This window comes from Notolabrus celidotus, chromosome 22 (genome assembly GCF_009762535.1).
Source record: "Notolabrus celidotus isolate fNotCel1 chromosome 22, fNotCel1.pri, whole genome shotgun sequence".
Taxonomy (NCBI): Eukaryota; Metazoa; Chordata; class Actinopteri; order Labriformes; family Labridae; genus Notolabrus; species Notolabrus celidotus.
The window spans coordinates 28,382,954-28,410,237 of NC_048293.1; the positions used below are offsets into that span (position 1 = coordinate 28,382,954).

At 46.5% G+C, this 27,284-nt stretch overlaps 1 protein-coding gene across 2 annotated transcripts in view; it reads right to left on the bottom strand.

Moving 5' to 3' along the window:
• Window positions 1-640: 640 nt before the first annotated feature.
• nin (ninein (GSK3B interacting protein)) overlaps window positions 641-27,284 on the bottom strand; it is a 34,040-nt gene continuing 7,396 nt past the window's right edge. The window contains exons 2-26 of one of the 2 annotated variants that reach the window (XM_034675174.1): window positions 26,239-26,427; window positions 25,274-25,367; window positions 22,432-22,613; window positions 18,578-18,623; window positions 18,313-18,488; window positions 18,029-18,175; window positions 17,721-17,888; window positions 17,374-17,510; window positions 17,121-17,261; window positions 16,584-16,758; window positions 16,336-16,446; window positions 16,164-16,253; window positions 15,940-16,075; window positions 15,736-15,857; window positions 13,644-14,755; window positions 9,405-9,503; window positions 9,252-9,321; window positions 7,400-7,567; window positions 7,199-7,315; window positions 6,864-7,043; window positions 6,653-6,790; window positions 6,471-6,572; window positions 6,289-6,381; window positions 1,832-1,945; window positions 641-1,502 (exon numbers count right to left, since the gene is read on the bottom strand). In XM_034675174.1, the coding sequence (XP_034531065.1) occupies window positions 1,311-1,502; window positions 1,832-1,945; window positions 6,289-6,381; window positions 6,471-6,572; window positions 6,653-6,790; window positions 6,864-7,043; window positions 7,199-7,315; window positions 7,400-7,567; window positions 9,252-9,321; window positions 9,405-9,503; window positions 13,644-14,755; window positions 15,736-15,857; window positions 15,940-16,075; window positions 16,164-16,253; window positions 16,336-16,446; window positions 16,584-16,758; window positions 17,121-17,261; window positions 17,374-17,510; window positions 17,721-17,888; window positions 18,029-18,175; window positions 18,313-18,488; window positions 18,578-18,623; window positions 22,432-22,613; window positions 25,274-25,367; window positions 26,239-26,406 (4,278 nt within the window). In that variant the 5' untranslated portion in view covers window positions 26,407-26,427 and the 3' untranslated portion in view covers window positions 641-1,310. Of the gene's footprint in view, window positions 1,503-1,831; window positions 1,949-6,288; window positions 6,382-6,470; window positions 6,573-6,652; window positions 6,791-6,863; window positions 7,044-7,198; window positions 7,316-7,399; window positions 7,568-9,251; window positions 9,322-9,404; window positions 9,504-13,643; window positions 14,756-15,735; window positions 15,858-15,939; window positions 16,076-16,163; window positions 16,254-16,335; window positions 16,447-16,583; window positions 16,759-17,120; window positions 17,262-17,373; window positions 17,511-17,720; window positions 17,889-18,028; window positions 18,176-18,312; window positions 18,489-18,577; window positions 18,624-22,431; window positions 22,614-25,273; window positions 25,368-26,238; window positions 26,428-27,284 lie in introns of both variants that reach the window. The other variant, XM_034675173.1, reaches the window with a different exon arrangement.

The window sequence follows — 27,284 nt, forward strand, 5'->3', positions numbered from 1 at the left end:
TTGTTTACTGTTTTTAAGTCATATAGAGACGTCAACATTTATTTCAGTCTGTTTCACAACAGAACAAAAACTCCCCACTGGAGCTTTAATCGGCTAAATAACATTTCTTAGTTTCAAAATGTGATAAAGTTAAATTTACATAGATGTCAATGTTTTGCAAATCATCATAATCTGGTTTTTATTTACATTTTTCACAGCGCAAATAGTTTTGGAAATGGTTGTATTGTAGATTAAAGCTCCTGTGAGGAGTTTTTAACTGGTAGTGATACAGATTAAAATTGCTGCTCATGTCTTTAATAGATCCAGAGAAGCAAACAAGACCACCAGCAACATGACTGATACCTTCCATGTTGTACTTTTGAATGCCTGAAACCGCTGTGAGGGGGTAGGTGTCAGACAAGGCGGCCATTTTTTAGTTTTCCGGTAGTAAATATGCACAATTTGACCATTAAAGAAAGCAGGATTCACTCTTCTGTCAGAAAAACTACCTTGGGATGTAAAGGACGAGATCAGAAAAGTAATAAGATGCACATCTTTGTCCACAGGAGGGCGCCAAAATCAACACAAATAGAAAGTTTTGCACTGGAGTGCTTAAAATAACTTATATTGCCTTTATCAAGCCATAAAGAAATCAATCCAACACAGTTCATGTTCTTTATTAATACCTGAAACACAAACGTTACCCTGTTCGGCCTCTTGGTGCTCGTTCTGCAGCGGACACAAAGACACGGTCCTTCATTTGAAAAACATCCATAACAACATCTCTTCACACTGGGACAGGTTACAGGAGTTCATCAGATGCATTTCAAATCACACATATGAATTCAAAGTTAACATAACTTTAGGTAGTGTTACAGTAAAGAGCAAACACTCTGAGAAGGTCACTTTTCTGTTTACATGATCTCACACCTGACAGCAGGTTTGTGAACGTTCAGGCCAAGACGAGGGAGATTAACACGGTTAATCTCTTTGACGACACGGACAAAGGAACACTTATATAAAAAGTGCACTTCAGTATTGCTTTCCTCCTTCCAAAGGGGAACATATCACCATGCTAACATATTAAATAGTTACAGCTTTAAAAAACATAATTATAAAAGTATAAATTAATGTAAAAAGGCAAGTTGTCTTAGCAGTTTAAACCTCACATTCAGGTCTTTGTAGGTCCAAGATAGTGCTCAGTAAAAAAGGAGTGGATGAGAATACTGCATGTTATCACGGTTTGATTAAAGCCTTTAAAAAGAGAGGCAGAATAAAAAAAGAGGTGTAGTAAATGACGTTTAAAGCTGATATTTTGGCGTCTTTATAAGTTAGAAGTAGGGCAGTGAGGGGTTGAGGTCTCTCACGATCCGGTTCAGGCTGGAGATCTTCTCCTCCAGCAGGTAGTTCTTCTTCTCTGCGATCTTCTGACGCTTCTCTGTGATCTCCAGAGCTTTCAGGAGCTGAGAGTTCTCCACGTACAGATCGTTGATCAACACGTCCGCTTTGCCGTTCTTGTGGAGCTGAAAAAAAAGTCAGAGAGAGGAAGATGATTACAAAATATATCTGATGTGTCTCCGTGACGTCACTGCAGTGGTCGCCATATTTGAAATGCTGACTTCAGAGCGAGCATGAGGCAAAGAGGAGGAGATGAGGTCTCAGTTAAGACACCAAAACATTTAAAAACTAGAGCCAGAGTGAAACAGTACTTGAATAACCCTTTAAAACATTTATATTAGTTCATACTTGACATCTTTTAGGCTCTACAGATCACTCTCTCCCTCAAAAGGTCACACAGAGATAAAGAGTCGTCACTGAATCCTTCTAAAGGATGTTAAAGGTTCACACTGACCTGGTCTTTGAGCTGAGCCACCTTCTCTTTCAGCAGCAGTTTGACGTTGTGCAGCGACAGCTCAATCTCCCTCATACGCTCCTCCATGATCTTCATCTTCCTCTCCCTCTCATCCTGCTGACAAGACAGTGAGTGATGAACAGACTGCTGCACAATGAAGATTTAATTACTATAAAGAATAAATATGAGAGAGAGAGAGAGAGAGAGAGAGAGAGAGAGAGAGACAGAGAGAGAGAGAGAGAGAGTGAGAGAGAGAGAGAGAGAGAGAGAGAGACAGAGAGAGAGGGAGAGAGAGAGAGAGAGAGGGAGAGAGGGAGAGAGAGAGGGAGAGAGAGAGAGAGAGAGAGAGAGAGAGGGAGATAGAGAGAGAGAGAGAGAGAGAGAGGGAGAGAGAGAGAGAGAGAGAGAGAGAGAGAGAGAGAGAGAGAGAGAGAGAGGGAGAGAGAGAGAGAGAGGGAGAGAGAGAGAGAGAGAGAGAGAGAGAGAGAGAGAGAGAGAGAGAGAGAGGGAGAGAGAGGAGAGAGAGAGAGTGAAAGAGAGAGAGAGAGAGAGAGAGAGAGAGAGAGAGAGAGAGAGAGAGAGAGAGAGAGAGGGAGAGAGAGAGAGAGAGGGAGAGAGAGAGAGAGAGAGAGAGAGAGAGAGAGAGAGAGAGAGAGAGAGAAAGCAGCACACGGACCAGGCTTCAAAGAGTAGGGAGCTTTATTTGTTCTTGTTTCAGATTTTAATGCTTTCTGGTACATTTCTAAAAATATTACTAAAAAAATAAATACATTATAAATATGTACAAAGTGGTGTTGTGTTTTCCAGATACCTCTACAAATAATAACTTAATGCATAAATAAAATAAAGACTAAACTGCTGATTAAAATAAATAATAAAAGACAGGAAGAAGACTCACAAACTACGACACAGACATGACATTAATATAATAATAACAGAGGACTGACTTAAACATAAATATAATAAACATTCAAAGGTTTCAGAGAACCTGCAGGACAGGTTCACTTTGGTCTGCAGCAGAAACAGAAACAGAAGCTGGAGGAGTTAATCAGATACAAACAGGAAACAGAAGAAGAAGAAGATTTTTAAACCCTGACTGGACTCTGACAGTAACGTCACCTGATGATTACAGCATCAATCTGATTGATTGTTAGAAAAAGCCCAGAGGGCTGATAGGCACTAATCCCGCCTCGGTTTAAAGAGGAAGTCTGGTATTTTTAACCGGCGGCCATGTTTTTAAAAAAATGAGATTAAAACGTCAAACAGGTAGAAAAAGTTCTGACACTTCTGCAGCAGGTTGCTTCGAAACCGGACGATGTTTTCATCCTCTAACAGTCCTTGTTTTTGTCCCTGATGGGCTCAGGTTGTTACTCTAAGACTCTGACAACAAGAGAGCTTGATGAGGAAGAGGAAGAGGATTATTTGAGCTCGAAAACAGCCGCTACACCGCTCTCTCCAAAGCTGCCAGACTCCATTGACAAAAAGCAGGATTCTTGATTTGAAGAACATCAGTGCTGCACAAGATCTTCCGCCACATTGCATGTTTGCTTTTGTAATCAGGTGCAAAGTTTTAGACTTGTTCTATATTTGTTTTACATACTACAAGTGCAGAAAATGCACTGATAGGATTAGCTCTGCACGGTAAAACCATTTTTATGAATGGGGTTTGGTGGATGCAGGGAGATCAATGTAATTGCTGCTTGTGGTGAAAAACAACAACTTTCTCTCCAAAGATTGAGTCCACTTCTGCAGGGATCCTTTTAGTAAAGTTGTCAGACACTTAGAGCAACAATCTGAGCCTGTCACGGACAACAACAAGAGCTTTAAGAGGACGCACTTTGCTTTAAAGACGACCCTGCAGCCGTCACAGCCGGTCTCCCTCCTGCAGCCTGAAGTGATCTAACTGTTTTTGCTTCTATGAGTTATTGAGATGCAAAATATGTCGAGGCCATGGTGGAAAAATACCGTACTTTCCCTTTAAAGCTCCTCGATGATCGTAAGGCAAGCTGTCACAATAGATTTAGCCTCTGAACCCTGTCTTACACCCTGATACACGTGCACAACAGAACAAACACCCTGTATTCAAACGTCCATCCTGCACTCAGCAGGAAAGAGACTTCACACTTCACATATGAACATCATCAAGTCCTCGTCCCATCGGGAGAAACCTGAGCTCTGTGTTTTGCCGCCACCTAGCAGCAGAGACGTGACATTACACATTCGTGCCTCCTGAACGAGGCGTCACACTTTCAGTTCATGACCTCCTATAAGGATGCAAGAAAAGATGAACCACCACGGGCAGCTGGACTGCGGCTCCAAAACCGAGCCGAGGAAGAGCAGGGACCGAGAGAGAGAGGAGAGAGGAGAGAGAGCGAGACGCCGGGCGGTTACAGTCCACCGATCCGCCGGTAGCTGTCTGCGTGAGCCGCCCGCTGCTCCGGCATCGGCGCCTGAGGGGAGAAAAGGAAGGGACACTTCACCACGGCTCGACCCTCCTTTTCCTCTTCATCTAATCCTGAACACCTACAGACCGCCACACTGTGTGTCCTCTCTGCAGCATTTATAAATCAGCAAACTAGATATTCATGCTTTTTAAACACATTTACAATCCTCAAGAATAACCTGCTCTGGATTAAAGCTGTCAGATCTTTAAAAACAGGTTTTTAAAACATCAACAAACTTCTCTCTGACATGATGCTTCAATATTTAAAGATTTGGTGTCATGACTCACACTGTGTATAAACACAACACCACAGGAGGTCTTAAAACACACAAACAGAGGGAGGACTGAAACACAAACTACGTCCGTCTAAAAGGTGGAGGGGGCGGAGCTTCAGGAGGAGCACACCTACAGGATCACACCACCACATCACCGCAGCTACCACAAAACCCCGAGATGGAAAATTAAATAAAGCCGGTGAGGTCAGAAACACACGGAGGAACCACCAAGCCCAGAAAGTAAACACACACACACACACACACACACACACACACAGAACATGAGGAGGTGAGGATGGACAGGTGCTGAAACAAGGAGCTCCTACAACCCGACACTCATGGGAAATAAAACAATGAGGACTGAAGACACTCAAATCAGGTGTTTGACAGACGACATCTTCATTTTAAAACACCTGAGTTGAGTGATTTCTACACCAAAGTGACGACCAATCAAATCAAATCAAAACCTAAAACACCCTGAAACAGTGTGAAGACGAGCTCCTGCTCAGAGTCGTCTTCATGAAGCCATGATGACGTGGTTTTGATGTTTGTGACACCTTGAGATGTTCTGATACCTGGATTACAAAGACCTCCACATGTTTCATCGTGAATCAGTTCTTCTTCTACACTCCAAAATCAGCAGCCTACGCCACAAGCTACACCGCCCCACCACCATGTAACTACTGCTTTAGAGCAAGAGAAGAAGAACTGGTACTAAAGGGTTAAACTAATAATGCATGTTTTTATTATGTAGGCCTCAAGTGGTCATAAGATAAGATAGTACTTTATTGATCCCTGGGGGGGAAACTCAGTTGTTGAAGCAACCCAGACATAAATACAATCAAGAAGAAGTTTCAATAAGTCAAAATAAAAATAGATAAATAAAGATAGAATACAAATTTAGATATATATTAATGTTACAAATGGTTTAAATAGTGGTAACTACAGGCAGTATTAAAAAGATTCAGTAGTGACAGGTTCACATGGTGTGATTATGGTTTGGTTATGACAGATTAAGTAATATAATAAATAAATATGGGTGAATAATATGACTGTAAGTTGTATTAAACAACAATAATGTAATATAATATAATATAACACAGATAATCATATAATATATTCATATGTTTGTCTAAGCTGTAATGTAGCCTCCCGCCACTAGATGGGGCTGCAGCTCCAGTTAAAGGCTACAACCATAACTCTCTAAAGCTCTACTACCTGGATGTAAACAAGCTCAGGTGATGATGTCGTCTTGTAGCGTGGCGTGGTTTATCAGTATGTTGATGTTGTAAATGCTAACCTGTAAGGAGGACTGAAGGCTGGTGGTGCTAGCTCTGCTGGAGGTAGACACACTGAGAACTGGTTTGAGGTTTACCTGCAGACTCTGTGACCCTGCTGTGTTTGATAAATTAGGCTCACTTTGGATTGTTTTCTTTCCTTTGAGATGAGCTAGGAGATTAGTCATCTCTTTGGATCTTTACTGGGTGACGCCAGAGTCAGGATTTGGAAGGACAACAAGGTATCAGAACATCTCTCAGAGCTTTAATGTGACCCAGAATAGAGGACAGAGAGAGACAAGTGGTGACACCAAACTGTGCAGGGATGCCATGACACTTTTTCAGGGGGTGAATGAAAAGGATTCAAAGCAGGGAGGATTTTATTTGTAAGCCTCTAATGTGTCTCCTGTATCTTTAAATACATGTTTACTAATGGAAGCTGTCAGTGAGGTTGATCTGTACCTGCATGTTGTCCTGGTCTTCAGCACGGTGCTGACCTCGGGGCATCCTGTGAGGAGACGGAGGCAGGAGTCCGACCAGGTGAGCCTGGAAGTTCTGGAGAGAGGAGGGGAATCAGTGAAATGACGTGTCGCTCCACCCTGGTCTTCCCTCTCCTAATCTGTCGCGATGACATCATTACATACCTCCATCAGCTGCGTGGACAGCCGAGCCATCTGAGCCTTGAGCGCCTCATTCTCCTGCTGGAGGCTCTCCATCTCAGCCCGTCCCTGCCCCGCCTCGCAGCCCTGAAACCAGAGCTCACGTTAAAAGACTTTAACACCACGTGATCATCATGAAGGGAGAGTTCGATCCCTGCGGTCCGTACCTTGTTGAGGTCCCGCTGAGCCTCCAGCTCCTCCTTCAGGGCGGCGTTCTCCTGCTCCAGAGCCTTCACCAGGACGGAGGACTGAGTCTGCTGCTTGTGCTGCTTCAGGGACAGGATGGTGGCGTCCAGCTGACGGATCTGCAAAAGTCCACAGGTTAGAAACACAGATGAAGGAACATGTAAACACAAGGAGGGTTGGTGCTGGGCTCACCTTCTCTCTGGACTGCAGCAGGTCTCCTTTCACATCGTGGACTTCGGCCTGGAGTCGGTCGTTCTCCTGACTCAGAAGCAGCTGATCTTGCTCCATGATGCGAGACATCTCATCTCTGAGAAGCTTCTTGCTCTGCTTCTGGAGACCACTGGAGTGCAGGGCCATCTCCAACACGTGGTTCTGTGATCAGAGAGGAGGAAGGTTGAGTGTCTGAACATTTAACTCCTTTAAAACCTGCAGAATGAGTCCTTTAATCCCCCTGACATGGGCCTGAGAAAGAATCTCCTCTCTGATGCTCTCTCTCTGTTCATCCCTCAGCATGTCCACATCCTCACCTTCTCCCTGAGGTTACAGAGCTGCTCTGACAGATGGCTGTTCCTCTCCTCCAGCCGAGCAGCGTCCTCCAGAGCTGTGGTGAGCTCTGTCTCCAGAGCAGACACACACGCCGCCAGCTAACACAAGACAACCACGATTAACTACAGCTACCACCAAACAGCACGACACCAACACAGCTATCATCATCCAACTCTGCTCACCTTGTTCTTCTCCTCAGCCGGGAACGCCTCCCTCCTCTCCTCGTCCTCCATCAGCTCCGACAGCTGCTGACGGAGGTTCTCGATGTCCACGATGTTTTGGGCGTTCTTCTCAGACAGCAGCCCGTTCTCGTCCTCCAGCTGCTGGCTCTGCAGACGCAGCTCTGTGATCTACAGGAGATAAAGATCAGTCAGTACAAAGGATCCTCAGACCGTCTAACCATGACTGCAGCCTCTGAAGGTGCATTTAGACCAAGAGTTCCCCAGAACTACTTTCCCCTGGACTAAAAGGTTCCTGTGCCCCCATTGTTGTCTGCCCACCGGGAGAGACGCATTCACGGTGGGCTGAGAGAAGACTACTGTTACAAGCTGCTAAATCAAGAGAATCACAGCTTCTTCTTTTGAAAAGTACACACACATACAAAAAAGATAGAACAAATAAAAACTAATGAAAGAAAGAGAAATCAAGAGAATCACAGATGAAAAAAACTGACTGTGAATGGTTTTGGAAAAAATTGACAAATTTTTTTTTGACAAAAATTCTTTTTGAAAAAAAAATATTTGAAAAAAAAAAAATTAAAACAAATTTTGGCCAAAATTTTTTTTAAGTTTTTTTGAAAAAAAAAAAATTTTGACAAGAAAAATTTGAAAAAACTTTTTGGGGAAAAAAACATTTTGAAAAATAAAAATTTGACAAGAAAAAATTTGAAAAAAATTGTGACAAAAAAGTTGACCCGGAGCCTGTCGAAAAAATACATTTTCCTCAAATTTGAAATTGTGCTCCAAAAACAGAAAAACATTGAAAAAAAGTGAAAATTTTGCACCTGCGGTTAAAAACATGTAAAAAGCAAAGATTGAATCAACACGTGAGAGGAGATAAGCGCGAGTAGCAAAGACGTTTCAACACGGCTTTAAAATCCTTTTGAACTCAAAAAGCCGTGATCGCAGAGATCGCCCGGTGTTTTGGTTTAAACAGCGACCCTGTTAACTGGAGACTCTCAGCCGGATGCATCCCTCATAAACGTCTTTAGACCATCATTAAATATCTGATGAGGATATTTTGAAATCTGAATAAAAACTAAACTAGTTTGCATTCCCAGGAACTCCCTCTGTGTTTCAACAGCTGTGTAAACTCCACAAACACTGACACGTTCAGCTGAAGGTCTCCAGTTTACAGGGTCACTTTTAAAAGCGGAACACCGGGAGGAGAGACGCATTCACGGTGGGCTGAGAGAAGACTACTGTTACAAGCTGCTAAATCAAGAGAATCACAGCTTCTTCTTTTGAAAAGTACACACACATACAAAAAAGAGAGAACAAATAAAAACTAATGAAAGAAAGAGAAAAAAAATGACTGTGAATGGTTTTTGAAAAAAAATTGACGAAAAAAAAAATTGGCAAAAAAAAAATTAAATTTTTTTTTTGACAAAATTAAAATTTGAAAAAGAAAATTGACCAAAAAACTTGGAAAAAATTTTTTGAAAAAAAAAATGTTGACAAAAAATTTTTTTTTTGAAAAAAAAAAAATCGGGAATTTTTTTTTTGCGTAAAAACTTAAATTTTGAAGAAAAAAATAAAAAATAAAATAGATTTTTTTCTCAAATTTTTTTTGGGGCAAAAACAAAATGAAAAAAAGAAATCAAGTGAATCACAGATGTGTGTGATGTTATTGTGGACGGAGGGCGGAATATAAACACTGCGGTTAATCTACCAATCAGACACGTTCAGCATTGCAGGCCCCACTGTCCGAAAGTCCCGGGACCTTTGAAAAGTACTACCCCCCTAGCAGGGGCATTTTAGGGGGGGAGATTAGACCCTGAGTCCACCGGTTGTCGACTCCTGTTGATGACCTCACCTGTTTCTTAAAGCTCTCCGCCGCCCTCTGAGCGGCCATCTTTCCCTTCTTCAGCTGCTCCAGTTTTTGTCTGCATGAGATCCAGAAACATCGTGAGAAATCAAAACAATAAAACAGACAGCTTTAATATTTGTGAGTCAGGTTTCTTCCTACATCAACTCCTCCTGAGCTTCTTTGATGTCCTCCTCCTTCAGCACGGCGATCTTCTGCCGGAGGACCAGGTTCTCCTCGGTGAGCCGGCTGGTCTCAGATCTGCAGACAGGCAAACATGAATCAGATCAGGACCTGGACTCACAGGATCGATCACTTCAGAGACACTTTTAAAAATCAGAGGGAAGAAACACAACACTGATCTTCATCTAGGGTTCACACACTTTGAACGCTCCACGGTTCGTCTACGGGGGTCACAGCACCACGAGGGGTCAGGGACCTAATCCAGGGGACAAGAGGATCACCACTTTATCAACGGGTTCAAGGAGAGGTGACAGGATGACGGCATGGAGGGTGGGGTTCTACAGAGTCTCCGTGTTACCTATGAGCCTGCGTGGTTTCGTTTAACGTCTGCGACTTGTCCTGCAGCTCTGTGATGGCTCGGCGGAGTCTCGTGTTCTGCTTCTCGAACTCCTCGCAGCACCCCTCCAGATCCTCATCCAGGAGGGACTCGTCCGCGAGGCTCTCAGCCACTCCTACGTCCAGGCCCTCCACCGACAGACTCTCCCTGCTGGTCTCCAGCTCCCCGAACAGCTCCGACAGCTTACTGTTCTCCTCCCTCATCCTGCTGATCTCGTCCACCAGAGACATCTGATCCTGCAGCTCGGGGAAGATGTTCATCCGGCTCTCCAGGCTCCACGCTCTCTTCTCCAGCTCCACGTTCTGGTCCTTCAGTTTGGCGTTCTCACACAGGCAGTCTTCGTACCGGATCTGGAGGTCGGTCATCTTTAAGGCCTTGATCTCCAGCTCCTTCACGTGCTCCATCAGGAGCAGCATCTTCACCTTGAGGCCGTAGTTCTCCTCCAGGATCTGTTGGCCGTTTTTGATCTTCTCCGTGTTGTGTGCGAGGAGGTTCTCCAGGAGCTCGGTCTTCTGCTGGAGCAGAGAGATCTTCTCCAGGAGGAGGAAGTTCTCCTCTGAGGCCGTGTTGTACTGAGCCTGCAGCTTCACCAGAGAGTGCTCCCCCTCCTCTCCGTCATGTGCACGGTCATCCTGTGATTTAACCGCTGGAAGTTCACGACCAGAGTCTCCTTCAACCTCGTCTGGGTCACCTGTCTCCTGCAGCGCTGTGGGATCAACCACAGTCTCATGACGGGGCTCTTCCTCCTCCTCACATGTCTCAGGAGCTGCTTTGTTCTCTTCATGAGCGTGCAAACCTTCATCTTCATCTCTGGTTTCTGCAGAACGACGGCTCGACTCTTCCCCGCCCTCTTCTCCCAAAGCGGTTTCTGCCTGATACAGAACCTGACCCAGCTTCACCTCCAGCTCTCTCACTCTGCTCTGTAGCTCCTCTCTTTCCGCCTCCACCTTCTCCCTCTCCATCTCGTGATACTCCCTCACCGTCGTCTCCAGCGTTCCCATGTTCTCCTGCAGCTCCTTCCTCTCCTGCTCAAAGTCCACGGTGGCCTGCTCCAGCAGCATCTCCATCTCCTCGATCTTCATCTTCAGGTCGTCGCGCTCGCTCATCAGCTCGATCCTCTCGTCGATCTGACTCTCAGAGATGGAGAGCACCTGGTTGTACTTCTCTTGAAGCTCCGCCTGGCTGCAGAGAAGCTCGTCCTTCTCCTGTTTGAAGTCCTCCACCGTCTGGTTCAGGAGGAGCTCGATCTCGCAGGCTTTCTTCTCGGCCTGAGCCAGGAGCTCGTCTTTGGTCTTCAGGCTCTCCTGCAGCCGGTTGTGGAGGTCGTTCAGCTGCATGCTCAGCTCGATCTCCTTGGTCTGAGCCATGCTGATGAAGTCCAGGAGCTCATTCTGCAGCTGCTGGTTCTTCTTCATGAGTTCTTCCTGCTCCAGTTTATGAAGCGACTGCAGCTCGTGGCGTTCTCTGATCCACTCCTGGTTCACGGTCTCTCTCTCCAGCTCCTTACCCTCCTCCATGATCCTCCTGTGCTCCTCAGCGGTCTCCAGAGTTCTCAGCACCTCAGCCTCCCACTGCAGCTTCTGCTCGGCGTGGCCGTCAGACAGAGCCTTCAGCTCGCTCTGGTAGTGCTGCTCCAGCTTCAGAACGTCAGCCTGAAAACGCCTCTCCATTGACTCCTGATCGCCTGAGAAGCGATCTTCCACTTCTTTGATTCTCTGCGTGAAGCTGCTCTGGATTTCTTTCCTGCACACGGTTATTCAACGATCGTTACGGCAACAGGTTCAACTCTTCATAAAGCAACAAACACCAGATTAAACCAGATTACACATTTTTTAATCTCTTTTAAAAGGATGCATATCATGACAGCTTCCTGAAAGTGAAGCCAGAACTTTTAGAGCTCCCTCTACAGGCTGGGTGCAGCATAGGCTGTAAGCTCCGCCTCCTCCATGTTAACAGATGGGACATGAATCAAGCTTTAACATTTTAAATCAAAACACAGGTCAAAAATGTGTCAAATCGGATTACTTTCACACATCAAATCAGCAAATTTCAAAATGGCTGTTCCACGTACGCACATGGAAGGGCAGGGAGCTCCAAGAAACCAGCCCTAGCACCAAATTTGAACTTGTTGAATGTAAATAATGAACTGTTTTGATGAGAGTGGTCCTGACTGAACGGATTCTGATGCCATACAAAGTGGTTGTAACATCATGATTGACAGCTCATAAGCTCCGCCTCCTCCATATAAACAGACGGGACATGGGTCAAACTTTAAAATCAAAACACACGTCAAATAAAAGTTCCTCAAACACGGTTTCTGTCGTTATCATGCTGATTTATGTCCAAGAGATCATTTTCGCACTAGTTTAGTTTGAATTCATACTTTGATGCAAGAAAAAGAGGTTGTGATGTCATGATTGACAGCTCTGTTGACCAATTAGACTCCTGCATTAATCAGATTTTCACAGTAGAGGAGGAACTACAATAAATCACTAATTCAATCTTCAGTTGAATATACACTGACACTAAAGGCAGAGTTTTATGACTTTAATGAGAGAAAAGGACGATAAAATCTTCACTTATGTCATCTCAGTTAGCTTAGCATAGCATAAAAAGGTCAAAATCAGAGCTGCAGAAACTGATCAATAATTATATCTAAAGACAAGATCAAGAAAGAAAGTAAGCGCTTCTATGAGACCAAAACATTCAGAGCTCCCCCTGCTGACTGACTTTTGCATAGGTCATAAGCTCCGCCTCCTCTATGTAAACAGATGACACATGGTTCAAACTCTAAAATCACAACACACGTCACATAAATGTTCCTCATGAACAAATTATAACGTCAGGAACGTGTTTGAGAAACATTTCTGTGACGTGTGTTTTGATTTTAGAGTTTGACCCATGTCCCGTCTGTTTACATGGAGGAGGCGGAGCTTATGAGCTGTCAATCATGATGTTACACCCACTTTTTATAGCATCAAAATCAGTTCAGTCAGGACCATTCTTGTCTAATAAGGAAGTATTTGAAATATGCAATAAGTTAAATTTGGCTGTACGGCTCTCTTCTGGGAGCTCCTTGCCCTTCCATGTGCATACATGGAACAGCCATTTTGCTATTTAATGCCAGCTCTGTTTGAAAAATGAGTGTGATAAACACATTTCTGACGTTATAATTTGTTCTTATCACACCGATTTATGTCTGAATGATTATTTTTCTAACAAAGCAGGCATTAAATAGCAAAGTGGCTGTTCCACGTATGCACATGGAAGGGCAGGGAGCTCCCGGAATAGAGCCAAATTTAACTTATATTTCATATACTTCCTTATTTGAAAAGACTGATCCTGATTGAACTGATTTTGATGCTATAAAATCATGATTGACAGCTCCTAAGCTCCGCCTCCTCCATGTAAACAGATGGGACATGGGTCAAACTTTAAAATCACAACACACGTCGAATAAATGTTTCTAAAACACGTTTCTGACATTATTATTTGCAATTGAGGAACATTTATGTGACGTGTGTTTTGATTTTAAAGTTTGACCCATGTGTCATCTGTTTACATTGAGGAGGCGGAGCTTATGACTTCTGCAAAAGCCAGTCAGCAGGGGGAGCTCTGAATGTTTTGGTCTCATAGAAGCGCTTACTTTATTTCTTGATTTCTTCTTTCTCTATTATTATTGATCAGTTTCTGCAGCTCTGAGTTTGCCCTTTTTATGCTAAGCTAAGCTAACTGAGATGACATAAGTGCAGATTCTCTCATTAGAGTCATAAAACTCTGCCTTTAAGTGATGCATGTTTAGATATGAAGTTTGACCTCACCTCTCCTGGACGATGTCCTCTCGTAGTTTCTCCAGCATGCCGCTCAGAGCGTCCCTCTCCTCCGTGTGTTTCCCCGTCAGCTCCTTCACCGCCTCTCGGTGGTTCTCCTCTAAACGTGTCCTCTCCTCCTCCATCACAAACTCAAACCTCTTCTCCTCCTCCTCCTTCTCGCTCTCCAGCTTCTCCTTCTCCTCGTTCAGCCTCTCCTGCAGCATCCCCTCGTAGTCCTCCACCAGCTGCAGCCTCTCCCTCTCCCACTCCTTCTTCAGCTGCTTCTCCCTCCGCTCAAACTGCTCCTGGACCTGGCTTTGCTCGTGCAGCAGGGCCTCCTCGTGGCGCTCCAGGAGCTGGGCACGTTCTCGCTCCCAGTACTCCCTGAGCGCGCCCTCCTTCTCCTCTTGCTCCTTGACGAGTCTCAGCATCTCCTCTTCCAGCAGGACCTGCAGAGCCTCGTTGTTCTGCTCGTCCAGCTGAGCTCTCTCTTTCTGCCACTTCTCCGTCAGTCTCTGCACCACCTCGTCACGCTCCCCCTCGAACCTCACCTTCACCTCCTCTAATCTGGCCCCCAGTTCCTCCTCGTGGCTTTGCTGTAACACCTCCTTCTCCTTCTCATAACTCTCCAACAGCCTCTTCTCTAACTCTGCCTTCTCCTCCTCCAGTTTCCTCCTCTCCTCCTCCAGCTGACCCTCAGAGAGCTCCACATGCTCCTCCTCCAGTCTCCTCATCTCCACGGCGTGCTGTTTCCTCAGCTCCTCCGTGTCCCTGTTGAAGCTCTCGTCGCTCTCCGCCTGCTGAGCCTTCAGGTTCCTCAGCTGCTCCTCCAGCTCCGCCGTGGAGGCTTGGGCCTCCTGCAGCTGCTCCCTGAGAGACTCCGCCTCCTTCTCCCGCAGACTCAGGAGGTCTTCCCTCTCCTCCGCCTGAGTCTGCTCCAGGCTGGATCGCTCCTGGTCCGCCTGCTCCAGCTGGTTCTGGAGGTCCTGTGCTTGGATCTGAAGGGTAACCATCTCCTCCCTCAGAGCCTGGACCTCCTGCTGGTGCTGGAGCACGAAGGCAGCTCTCTGGTCCTCGTTGGAGGCTTTCTGCTTTACAACCATCTTATCAAACTCGTTGATCTGAGGAGACAAAAAGAAGCAGAAGATATTTATCAGTCTGTTAAATCAGAAAAAAAACACCTGTAACCAAGAAACTAAAGGTGCGTTTTCACTGCAGGAACTTTCCCCAGGAACCTTTTGAGGAACTTGGTGCAGTGTGATGTTATGGGACTTTGGGGGTGGGGCCTGCTATGCTGAACCTTTCTGATAGAGTTGTCCTCCGTGGTTTCAGAGTGTCAGAATACATTTGAGAACTTATTTCCTAAGGTGCTTTTCCACTGCAGGAACCTTCCCCAGGAACTAGAGACTTTTTGAGGAGCTATGCATGTTTCAACAGCAGGAACCAGGGTCTAAATTTAGTTCCTGGGTAGTTAATCTCACCCTGAAAAGTCCTTGTTGCACTTCCAAAAGGTCCAGGAACTTTAGGGGGCGTGGCCTGCAGTGCTGATTCTGATTGGTCGAGTACCCTCTGTGTTTTTATTTCCCCCTCCGTCCACACTAACATCACGCACACACCTGTGATTCACTTGGATTAATACCTCCTGAACATCGGTCTTCTCTGAGCCTGATAGTGTGAATGCGTCTCTCCTCCCGGTGTTCCGGTTTTAAAAGTAACCCTGTAAACTGGAGACCTTCAGCTGAACGTGTCAGTGTTTGTGGAGTTTACACAGCTGTTGAAACACAGAGGGAGTTCCTGGGAATGCAAACTAGTTTAGTTTTTATTAAGATTTCTAAATATCCTCATCAAATATTTAATGATCATCTCAAGACGTTTATGATGGATGCATCCGGCTGAGAGTCTCCAGTTAACAGGGTCGCTCTTTACACTGGAACACCGCTTTATCTTCTCGCTTTAAGTCGAGCGTTTCAGAAGTTTTGAATCCTCTTTGTCTCCAGAGCTCGTCTCCTTCCAAGTGTTTCAACAAAGCACGATCAAAAAAGCACAAGAGGACTCTCCTTCGTGCTAACAGGCTAACAGTTAGCCCAAACTCTCAGCTCACCTTTGTCTCCAGCTGGTTCCTCAAGTCCTCCATCTCCTGAAGGTGCTGCTCCTTCAGCTGCTCCAGCATCATCTCCGCCTCCAGGCTCATGCTGAACGGCTGAACGTCGTCCGAGCCGATACCTGCAAAGAATCAGGAGGTCAGGAGCTGGAGACGTTCCTCAGACTGTGTGTGTACATGTGTGTGTGTGTTCATTAGACCGACCTGGATCAGACTCCATGCCCGGGCTCTTGCTCTCCAGCTCCTCAGAGAGAGTTTTGTGGCACGGCTGAAGAACTCGCCCCAGACCGTGAAACTCCTGCAGCTCAGACTGCAGCTCGTCGATGCGATCCTGCAGCTCCTGCAGAATCAGAGCACTTCCTGTTAAACACTCTGACCTTCATCACTGAGTCAGATCTGACGTTAGTGTGTGATTGAGATGGAGTTACCCTGCACTGAGCCTCGTAGCTGCTGCGGAGCTGTTTGATGCGCTCCTCCTGCAGGAAGAGGTCTGCACTGCCGGGGTCCAGGTCCCCAAACTAAAGACAGTACAGAGTCAGAACAGTGAAGTCCCTGACATGTGAACCCTCTTTATTAAAAGGGACATGAACTCTTCCTCACCCTCTCTTTGATGATGTTGTCTAAGCTGGTCTGCAGTTTGCTGATCTGGGTTTGTGCCTCCTCCAGTTTCTCGGTGCCGTCCAGCAGCTCCATCTCCAGACGTCTGTTCTCCTGAAAACAAGGACGCCATCATCAGGGCGGCGAACATCACAGCAGGAGGGAACATGCATGATATGAGCAATGCATGAAAATAAACAAGTCCTTTCTTGTTTCTAAATCTTGAGACAATACAAACTCGGTCTTTGTACCTTGACAGAGATGGAGAGGTGGTCTCTGAGGAAAGACTCATCCTCTCTGATCTTCTCCACCTCCGCCTCCAGCTCCTCGCGCTGCAGGCCGGCCTGCTGCTGGATCTGATCCATCTCCTTCGTCAGCTCGGACCGGACGGCAGCGAGCTTCTCTTTGTGGTCCTGCTCGAGCTTCCTGTGTGACCACGAGGGCACGGGGAGAAGGACGGGCGACACGTTAGAGCAGAGGGAGACGAGAGCGGGACATACTCACAGATGAAGATGGAGAAACAGAGAGAGAGAGAAGTTAGGGAATGAGAGAGGAGGGCTGGATTCTGCAGGACAGGATGACTTTGAGCTCAGGATTAAAATGTCTAATAAGGGCTGCACATGGAGGAACACAGCTCTCTCATGTGAGTGTTTTAACCCTTTAAATGCATCAGACGGATGAGACAGAAGACGGTTTGACTTGAAACATGTGGATTATTTTGAGCACAGAGAGACTGAACAAAACAAACACATGTAGGAACAACAGGTGTAGTCGAGGGCGTAGGTTACCTGAGATTGAGGTTGTTGGTGTGCTCGATGGCAGAGTGGTGCTCGTCCACCTCGGCGGCCAGCTGAGTCTTCTGTTTCTCCACTTTCTCCAGGTCGGACCGGATCTTCTCTTTCTCCCTGAGCTCTCTGTCGACGCACTCTCTGTGAGGAAAACAACAAATATTAGAACGATAGAAAGAAAGGAAGGAAAGAGGAGGAGTCACCCTGCAGGTTTTCATCTCCACCCTCCTGTGTTGTTATAACAAACACTCACAGGAGGTGTCGGATCTCCGCTTTGAAGCTCGCCAGCGCCGCTTGGTGAATCCCGTTCTTGGTGACGAGGAGCTCGTTCTCCAGCGCCATGGTGAGGTCGCTCAGACTCAGCTTTCCATCCAGGCTGAAATTCAGAGCCTGCAGAAGAAATGTGGAGACACTTTAAAACACACTTCACCTCTTATTCATGTTTATTCAACTTTTATTTCAACCAGGAAGTCCCACTGAGAGTAGAAACCTCTTTTACCAGAGAGATAAAGAAATCTGAAACGGTTCTTCTCCACGCCTCCCTCTGAGGATGAGGAACTTAAAGTCAGACGTGCATTCATTCATTCATTCATTCATTACCTGCAGGATCTCAGTGCTGTTCTCGATCCCCTCGTCCATCCAGGCGTCCAGGATGAACTCCACCGGCGTGAACCCGGAGCCGTCGTCCAGCGTGGAGAACAGACGCGTGCCGATGGTGCTGCTCAGGGCGGAGGGAGTGGCTATCCTTCGACCGCCTTCATCGAACGGCTGCGAGGGAGGAGAGTGAAAAACAAAGATCCCTGTGAGCCCAGAGGAGCAGGCAGGACATGCTGTGTGTCTGTGTGTGTCTGTGTGCATGCAAAGACCCTGCAACAAGGAGATCAGAGAGGAACCAGCAGGAGGCGTACCTGAGTGGAGTGATGTCGTTTCAGCTGTCTGTACGGCGTGGAGGCGGACGGCGTCGGCGGTTTGTTGTGGTGCACCGCCCAGGAAACAAACTCCTGAACGTTCATCCCTCCGTCTCCGATCAGACTCTGCAGAACCTCCAGGTGAATCTGAAACAGGAAGTTAATTTTAGAGACACTCTCTTGATTCTGAACATCAGGTTCTAACTCAGATGAGTCTAAAGGGGCGGTGGGATCAAGGAGAGAAGAAGAAGAAGAAAGAGTGCTTGAAAGCCGCCTCTCCTCACCTCCAGGCCGAGGCGTTCACACAGCGTCAGCAGCTCAGACTGATCGGCACATCCGTCCCAGGAGATCTCCAGCTCCTCGCAGGCTTCTCTCAGTCTCTCCTCGAAGCAGCCGGGCAGAGAGGCGCCGGCTCCTCGAGGCGTGCTCGGCTCGTCAGGGTTCCAGAGGTGCAGCTGGCCTACAGGAGCGACACGAGAACATCAGGAATCAGAGACGAATACATTAACGTACCTGTTCTTAAAGTGACCTGATGAAAGAGCGGCGTACCTTCAGCCTCGTACTCCTCTGTGCTCGTCTCGTGAGTGATCCAGCGCTGAGAGAGAGGAACACAGAGAGAGAGAGACCGGCCTTCATTAAAACACAACAACTTTAAAATCACAGGAACATCTCTGCAGGCGGATTCTCTCAGCTGACTGTCAGGTGTTCACAAGTTTAAACCATGCCGAGGCTGGAGCATCCAAAAAACCAGACAACAGAGGGTCTGTGAAGGCAGCGTCAGCAGGATGATCAGGAACGGTGGTTAACGACTAAATAAAGTCCAGAACAGAGAGCGTCTGTTCTCTGCTGCAGATTTAGAGTCCCCCTCAGGTCATCCTGGGAGATCCAAAAACTGATGAATTCATAAAACAAAGATCTGGACGGAAACCAAGACCGTTCAAAAGACAGAAGATTTAAAAAAACAGGGTCAAAGAAAGGAGGAGGAGTCGACTTTAAGGGTGTGATCAAGGATTAGATGACAGGCCGTCACACCTGACCTCTCTGGAGTCCCTGAGCTCCCTTGTCCCGTAGGTTCCTCTGGATCTCTGCTGTAGATTCCTTTTATGGGGTCTGTTATTCTGTTTTTCTTATTTTCTGTCCTTCTTTCTCTTTTTTATTCCTTCTTACTTTTTTCTTTCATTCATTCCTTCCTTCTTTTCTTTCTTTCCTTCTTTCCTTCCTTCCTTCTTTTCTTTCTTTCCTTACTTCCTTCCTTCCTTCTTTTCTTCCTACTTTCTTTCCTTCCTCCCTTCCTTCCTTCTTTCTTTCTTTGTTCTTTCCATGTTTCTTCATCCTTTATGTCTCCTTCTCTCACCCCCTCCTTTCCTTCTATCCTTTCCTTCCCCATTTATCCTCCTCTTTTTCTTTCTTCTGGTCTCCCTCTCTTCTCTCTGTTCTTAGACCTTTCTGGAGTCCCTGAGCTCCCTTGTCTCGTAGGTTCCTCTGGATCTCTGCTGCTGTGGACGTGGTCCAGACTCCAGCTGCTACAACTACTACTATCCGTCTCCCCACTATCATCTCTCTCTCTCTCTTCATCTCCCTCTATCCCTCTCTCCAACACGGTCTCAGCAGATGTGTGTCTAACATGAGTCTGGTCCTGCTGGAGGTTTCTGCCTGTTAAAGGAAGTTTGTCCTTGCCACTGTAACTTGCTAAATGCTGCAAAGTGCTCTGCTCATGGTGGATTAAGATCAGATCAGACTGAGTCCTGTCTGGAAGATGGGACTGGATCTGATCCGGTCTTGATGTTGGGTCTTAGCAGACCTGCAGCGTGAGCAATGCGGTTTAAGACACATCCTGCACAAACAAATCTAAACTTTTTGTACATTTCAGTCATTCAAAGTTTCAGGATTCACATCAACGTGGAGGAATATGAAAGGAGGAGGGGCTTGTTGTTTGTCTGTGTGACCCAGAGCGCTGCGACCCCCCTCTCAGCGTGACCGTCTATTGTTCAGGAGGCGAACACTGAGGGAATGAAGAGCAGATGGGGTTCTGCGAGCTGCGTTGTGATACTCCGTGTATAGGCATCCAGGCGGGTGGGGGTGCTGCGGCTCATTGTTCCTCTGTCACAGACCTTCACCCTCCTCCTCCTCTCAGCCCCCCTTGACCCCTCCCCATCTGCTGGTCCTGCCGGCCGGACATCGTGGCTTTGTTGCGAGCGAGCATCAGTCAACACGGAGACACGCTTCACTTCAGTGTTTGTCTTCATGGAGCTCAGACAATACTCAGAATATTAACACGTCCATCCGTGCACAAGCTGAACGGGACGTCATTAAAGCCATCAGGGATCAGTTTGTTGTGATTTATTATTCTGCTGGACACCAACGCTCCCTTATTCACCCTGTTCTCTTAGAGCTGCAGCTCAAAGTCCATCTGACAGTTTACAAAAACTTTAAACTCCTGCTGTATGATTCACTTATCTTCATCTAAGTCTCCTATTTTTAGAAAAGCACCGTCCTTTCGTCAAAATAATCAAGTATTTACATGCTTTAACTTATATTTGGTGGTATGGTTCTGTTCTTGGAGCTCCCTGCCCTTCCATGTGCCTACGTGGAATGCAATACCCTGAGGCGGGGAGAACACACCTCTACAAAGAGAGGCGAGGTGTGTTCTCCCTGATTTAGGCTTTGCCCTGACACATGCCAACATGGGGAGGTGTGCTATCCCTGCCACAAGCTTTGTCCTTCTATGGCCCGTTGACACGTGGAAGGGCAAAAACTGAGGCAGGGAGAGCACAACTCCCTACGTAGGGACATGGAAGGGGAGAACTTGAGGCAGGGAGAGCAAACCTCCCCTTGGAGGCATATGTCAGGGCAAAGACTAAGACAGGGAGATCACACCTCCCCATGTAGGGACATGGAAGGGGAAAGCTTGAGGCAGGGAGAGCACATCTCCATACGAAGGTATGTGTTGGGGAAAGCTTGAGGCAGGGAGAGCACACCTCCATACGTAGGTATGTGTTGGGGAAAGCTTGAGGCAGGGAGAGCACACCTCCATACGTAGGTATGTGTTGGGGAAAGCTTGAGGCAGGGAGAGCACGCCTCCATACGTAGGTATGTGTTGGGGAAAGCTTGAGGCAGGGAGAGCACACCTCCCTACGTAGGCACACTGAAGGGGAAAGCTTGACATGGAGAGCACACCTTGCCACCTAGGTATGTGAAAGGGCAAAGCCTGAGGCGGAGAGAACACACCTCCCTCCTCTTTGTGGAGGTGTGTTCTCCCCGCCTCAGGGTATTGCATTCCACGTGGGCACATGGAAGGGCAGGGAGCTCCCAGAACAGAGCCTACCACATAACCTGAAGCATGTAAATACTTGATTATTTTGATGAAAGTGGTCCTGATTTAAACCTAATATTATTTCACCTCTTCTTTCATGTGCATACATGAAAAGCCAAGGCAGGGAGAGCAGCAGCAAAGATATCAGCGGTACAGAACAGAGAGAGCTTCAGTGAAATTACATATGACACTGGTACAATCAGACACAGCAGAAAAGAGGAGCTTGGGTGGAAGAGGGTTGTGAAGAGGTTTGCAGGGGGAGCAGGAAGAGATGGCAGGCAGAGCAGTTTAAATAGAAGGCACATTTAGCTACTTGCTGATTGTATGTGTCGATGTAATCAGCTTTGTAATCTGCCTGAACGAACGCCATGCTCAATTTAGAATCACTTGACAATTTAAGTTGATAGACGTGAAATGAAGTCGTTCGGACGCACCGAGTCCAAAACCTGAAGTTACAGAAGGAGAACCTGCAGCTTCTTCCGTCGGCACTGAACTGGTGAATGTTAATCTCACTGGATAGAGTCCATACACTACAATAATCAAATCAGTCCACAAATAGGTTCTTTAATCCTCCAATAAACAACACGGCTTACTGATCTGTGGAAGAAAGGATCTCCAGGAACTCCGAGAGCTGTCCTTGAAATTCCCCAAAGCTGAGCATGCAGAAGATTTCAGATTAAAGGAACGTTTGTTGGAAAATTAACTTCAGTTAGAGGCTCAAACACATCATTTCTGGTGTGAGGCAAAGATTGAATTTAAAGCTGTATGACACAGGAGGAGGAGGTTTGATCCGCCGCTGCTGTCCTCACATCATGAAGCATCGACCTGACGCCACACGAACACCTGGTCTCTGTTACAGGCAGCTTGTGTTATTTACAGACAGTGATGCCGTGTTACGCAACAAACAGGGAGCCTTGTGTGGAGTGTCTCTTTCACATTTCAGGACCTGTCATGAATGCCAAGCTGATTATCTAAGAATATCACCTCGCCGCTGCTCTGAGAAAACAGAGTTAGAGCGAGGACAGGAGGAGATAAGGACGGCGTCGGAGCATCCGGATGTTTCTGAGCAAACCCATTCTTAGACGTTTACCTCACGCTTCCTCGGGACGACGGAGTCATCGCCGTCCTCGGGGTCCTCCTCCTCCTCCTCCTCGACCCCGTGTGCGCTCCTCGCTTCAGACGAGCCCGGAAAAGGCTCGATGATCTCTGGCGTGGTGCGGCGGCCATAGCGCTTACTGCCTTTCACGAACTTTGGTTGGATCACAGGAGAATCTGAGGACACAAGGAGACAAGGACGTGAGGCAGGCAGAGTCATGATCACATGCAGGAGACAACATTGATGGTTACAGCATCACTCTGATGCTGCTTCCCCAAAATGCAGAACTTCTCTAAAAGTGGTGACAAGATATTTTAGAGTCACATGGTCACAAAGTAAAGGTCAGGAGGGTTTGAACTGCAAACCGCACTAACAGACGATGTGCATTTTAAAGAAGAAGAGTTCACTCCCTGCAGGGTTCCCACTCTTTTCCAGAGATCATTTTCCAGGACATTTTCAGTGATGATCAAGCTGGTATGACAGTCTAAATTGAGTTCCTAATTTAGTTCCTAAATAGTCTAATATGTTCCTCTCAGTGGAAGTCTACACTGAAAGACGTGCAGTCTATGGCTATCCATGAAATCATCTCTTACATGATTAAAAATGATGGCAAATTAATTATAGAATAATGCAACCACAGATGTACAGCACTTCACTTTATTAGTGCAACCAAGTAACAAGGATGGGCAACTCTCATCTCAGCTTTCTCTTTTCTCAAAAAATATAAAATGAGCTAAATAAAAAACAAAAGAGCTGCAAAGGACTCAGGAAGCTGACTCACTGAAATAAAGGAATAATAATAATCAGAGGATCAGAGCATAGATTGACCTAAATAGATCTGAATGACAAAAATGGCCACAAATGTTGAATGGGGATGTGTTTTTTTAACCTTGTAAGGTCGCACACAGTCATGTTGGAATCATTTTCCAGGACGTTTTCCTTTTTCTTCCATTTTCCAGGACTGGAAAACTGGTCAACTGTTTTCCAGGTTTTCCAGGATGCGTGGGAACCCTGTCCCTCTGTGTGTCTGCATCCAAAATAAAAGGAACAACCATGCGAGGTGTGCAAACATGACGCTGCACAGTTCAGCTGCGGGCTAATTGGCTTACAGCCTGTGCTCCTGGCTCGCTGCCTCTGTATGTAGATTTACAGCTGAGTCAGCAGGGGGGCGGCTCACGCACTCCGTCTTCACATGTCACCTCTTCCTCTGCTCTCGGGTCGACTTGTTAAAGTGACTGAGTTCAAAGTTAAAGTAAGACTCACGCTGAATACAGATCAGGCTCATGACGGAGCTCCATGCCGACTTAACTTCCTGTAAACACAGCGAGCGTCTAAAAGAGGAACTCCTGAGCGAGCGGGTACAAAGAGCTTGTTTTAGATCAGCTGGAGTCTCACCATCAATGTGTGTGCAGACATGAATACAACTCTAATGCAAGGCAACACCTATGTCTGCAAACCCTGAGCTGTAGAGCTTCATGCAATTACAGCAGCTCCTTAAGTGAACAGGCGTGGGGTGAATGTGTGATATCACTTTAACACTCTGACACTTCTGCACTTCTAAAAATAATATAAGTACATGAGTGAATTACATGAAGAGTCAAAGATAAGATGCAAGTGGACGCAAGTTCTTGTCGGGCAACACAAATGACATGAATTGCACGAACAACCAGACTTGCTACGCGTTCAAATAGCTTCATGAGCTTCCTTCACTTCATCCAGAAAGTGGGAAAACCTTCAGGGAATGATTCGTGCCGTGCTTGCAAATCAGCATCGAGATCACCCTGTGAAATATGATGTGAAGATTGTACAAGAGGAGGTTCTTCCATCTTGAAATGGAGCGAAATTTTGATAGCATGTGTGCGGCTACCCTGAACTTTACGAAACCACACGTTTATTGTTTTTAAATCCAAACAGGAACTAAAAGGAGCTCGCTTCAAGAAGGAAAGGAGGACGTCTGGTTATCTGGTAAAGTGTGAAAACCTTTGCCTGTCACTTGATTCCAGCTAACAGTTGTACTAGAAAGTTAGCACTGCCCGGTTAGCATCATCGACCACGCCGTACTCATGTGCACGAAGTAAAGGAAGCACAGCCTGCAAGCAACTCGAGCTGCACTGATCTTTAGACTTTATTGTCCACTTGGGGAAATTCTTTTCCACAGCACCTTCCTGCATTTCCACAGACAAACACAAGAACACACACTGTAGGCTCAACAACCTGTCCACCAAGACATCAACACACAGACAAGGTTGTATAATTCAGAGAGGCCTTTTGTTCAGGCTCGCTATAACAGCAGGGATCAGGCTCTTGCCGAGGCGAGCCCTTCTGCACCTCAGAGCTCTGTACCTGCGTCCTGAGGGGAGTGGGATGAGGTGGGTGTTTAGTGGATGTGTGATGTCCTGTTCTATTGAGGTTGCGATGCTTCTGATGGCCCTGTTGTTTAAGTCTGTGAGGTTTGGTGTGGGGAGACTGATTATTCTAGAGGCTGTGGTGGTGATGGTGTGAGTTTGGCTTTGTTTTTAACAGATAGCATGTTGAAGAAGCAGGTGGAGGAGTACAGGAGGATGGATTGAGTCATGCTTTGATATAGCAGCAGGAGGAGACGGGGGGCGACAGAGTCCTTTTAGTTTACAGATGGCTGACAGTCTTTGATGGCTTCTTACTGACACACCATCCTCTCTCAGCTGACCAAACAATCTCTTATTTGGAGGTCTGTTTAACGTGCAAGACTCCCAACATCCACCTGTAGACGCTGATGGAGGTCAGTCCTACACATTGATTCTCAAATGACGTGAGATTGGGGTCTGGTGTGATGCAACAAAAGGACTCTGGACTCTACCCGGCTTTGACGAGGACTCCGCCTCTTCTGGTGGAGGATCGGCGTTTGACGAAAAAACCTGAATCAGCGCGTTCTTGAACTGATCGAAGTCGACCTGCAACACAAGGACGAAAACAAGAGACAGTGAAGGAGGATGTTACAGAATCAGGATGATGCTCAGTATGTGACAGAATCAGGATGATGCTCAGTATGTGACAGAATCAGGATGATGCTCAGTATGTGACAGAATCAGGATGATGCTCAGTATGTGACAGAATCTGGATGATGCTCAGTATGTGACAGAATCAGGATGATGCTCAGTATGTGACAGAATCTGGATGATGCTCAGTATTTTACAGAATCTTGATGATGCTCAGTTTGTGACAGAATCTTGATGATGCTCAGTTTGTGAAGCAAAGTAAACACAGAGCTCATCAGATTCCTCAGTCTGGTTGTATTCCCTGTGTGCCGGGTGGAGGCCGGGTGGAGGCTGGATGTCTGGGTGGAGGTGCAGGGAGGTCACACTTCAAGAATCAACAGCTGCTCAGTCTGAATATGCTGATTTTCTTTGTGTGTGGAGGCTGGCGGCTGCCGGCTTTTCCTAAAGGGGGGGGGGCTTTTCTGCCTTTTTGTTGCATGCCATGAGTCGGCAATCAGCTCTGTTAACATTTCCCCGCCCACATGCAAGACAATGAGCGTCCGTCTGTCCACACGCTTCCACACAAACACAACAAGTGTGCAGAGAGTTTGGAGAATATCTCAGGAGATAAAGACGACATTCAGGAGATGCAGAGGATTCATTTCTGAGATTACACCGCGTCCTTCTACCTCACACATGAGGCACTCAAAGAAATGCATCCTTGAGTGGTGATTAGTCTGCTCTGTCGTCCTGGAGACAGACACCTGGGATCGTTTTGTCCTCTGAAACACAAAGACCTGAGGAGCTGGAGTGGCTCATCTCAGGACTCTTCACAGTGAAAGCTTACCCGGGCAGTGAGGCGGTCCTGGTCCTGCAGCAGAGTCTGAAACAGAGCGGCATGGTCCAGGTGCAGGGACAGACACAGGTCAGAGAGTTCCTCTGGGCACAGCGAGCCCGAGCCGCTGGCGTCGAAGCTGTTAAAGACGTCCTTCAGGCGCTCTTGGGCGTCATCCATCCCACAGGACAGCAGCCTGCCCTGAAAGACGAGCACAGACACATGCTGGGTTTATCTCAGAGACACACACAACTTAAATATCCAGAAACAATCCTTCAACACTTTTTATATCCAATCTTTTCTGCAGGTTTCAGAGTCCACAAAGATAATCTGTATGAAAACTTTTGGGACTGATCCGGCAGATTGCTTCAGGACAAAGGCTGCATCGTAATCCCTGGAGGTAAATGTATCGGATCAGAGTAAGTCCACTAAAGGTAATTGTTTTGGCGACGGAGAGGCTCAGATTGTTTCTGGAAACACGGAGGATCCCTGCAGAAATATAAACCAGATCCCCCTCACATACACGCTGATTTCACCGGGAGCTGCTGGTCTACCGTTGGTGGACTGGTTGAATAGTTTGTTTGAGATGTGACGGAAGTGTTTAAAATAGTAGATCGGACGTTACACAACACATTACAACAAAAATGTGAGGCGCCAGCTTTGCATAGTGGTCAAAAGTTGCACCTCATGTACGCTGCAGTGGTTTGACTCCAACTATGCGGCCCTCTACAGAACCTCATCCTCCCGGTTTATTGTCCACGGTGGTGGATGTTTGACTTGGCCAACTTTAAAATACTTAAGTCAAATCCTGGCCACGGGGCACGGGGAGAGTGGATCTTACACGGTGTCCAAAGATTGCCAATCTCCAGCAAAGTATTCAGTGTTTTGGTGATTTATTGTACAACAAAACAAAAAGGGAACGTCTTTGTGCTTTGAAATCTTCCCCTGTGTCCGACCTCCCATCTTACCTGCTCATCTGTCACCTGGTGCAAAACTATCAACCTATAAAAGTGAGGAACAAAATATATCAATAACACCTAAGGTAGGGGTGTCCTGAT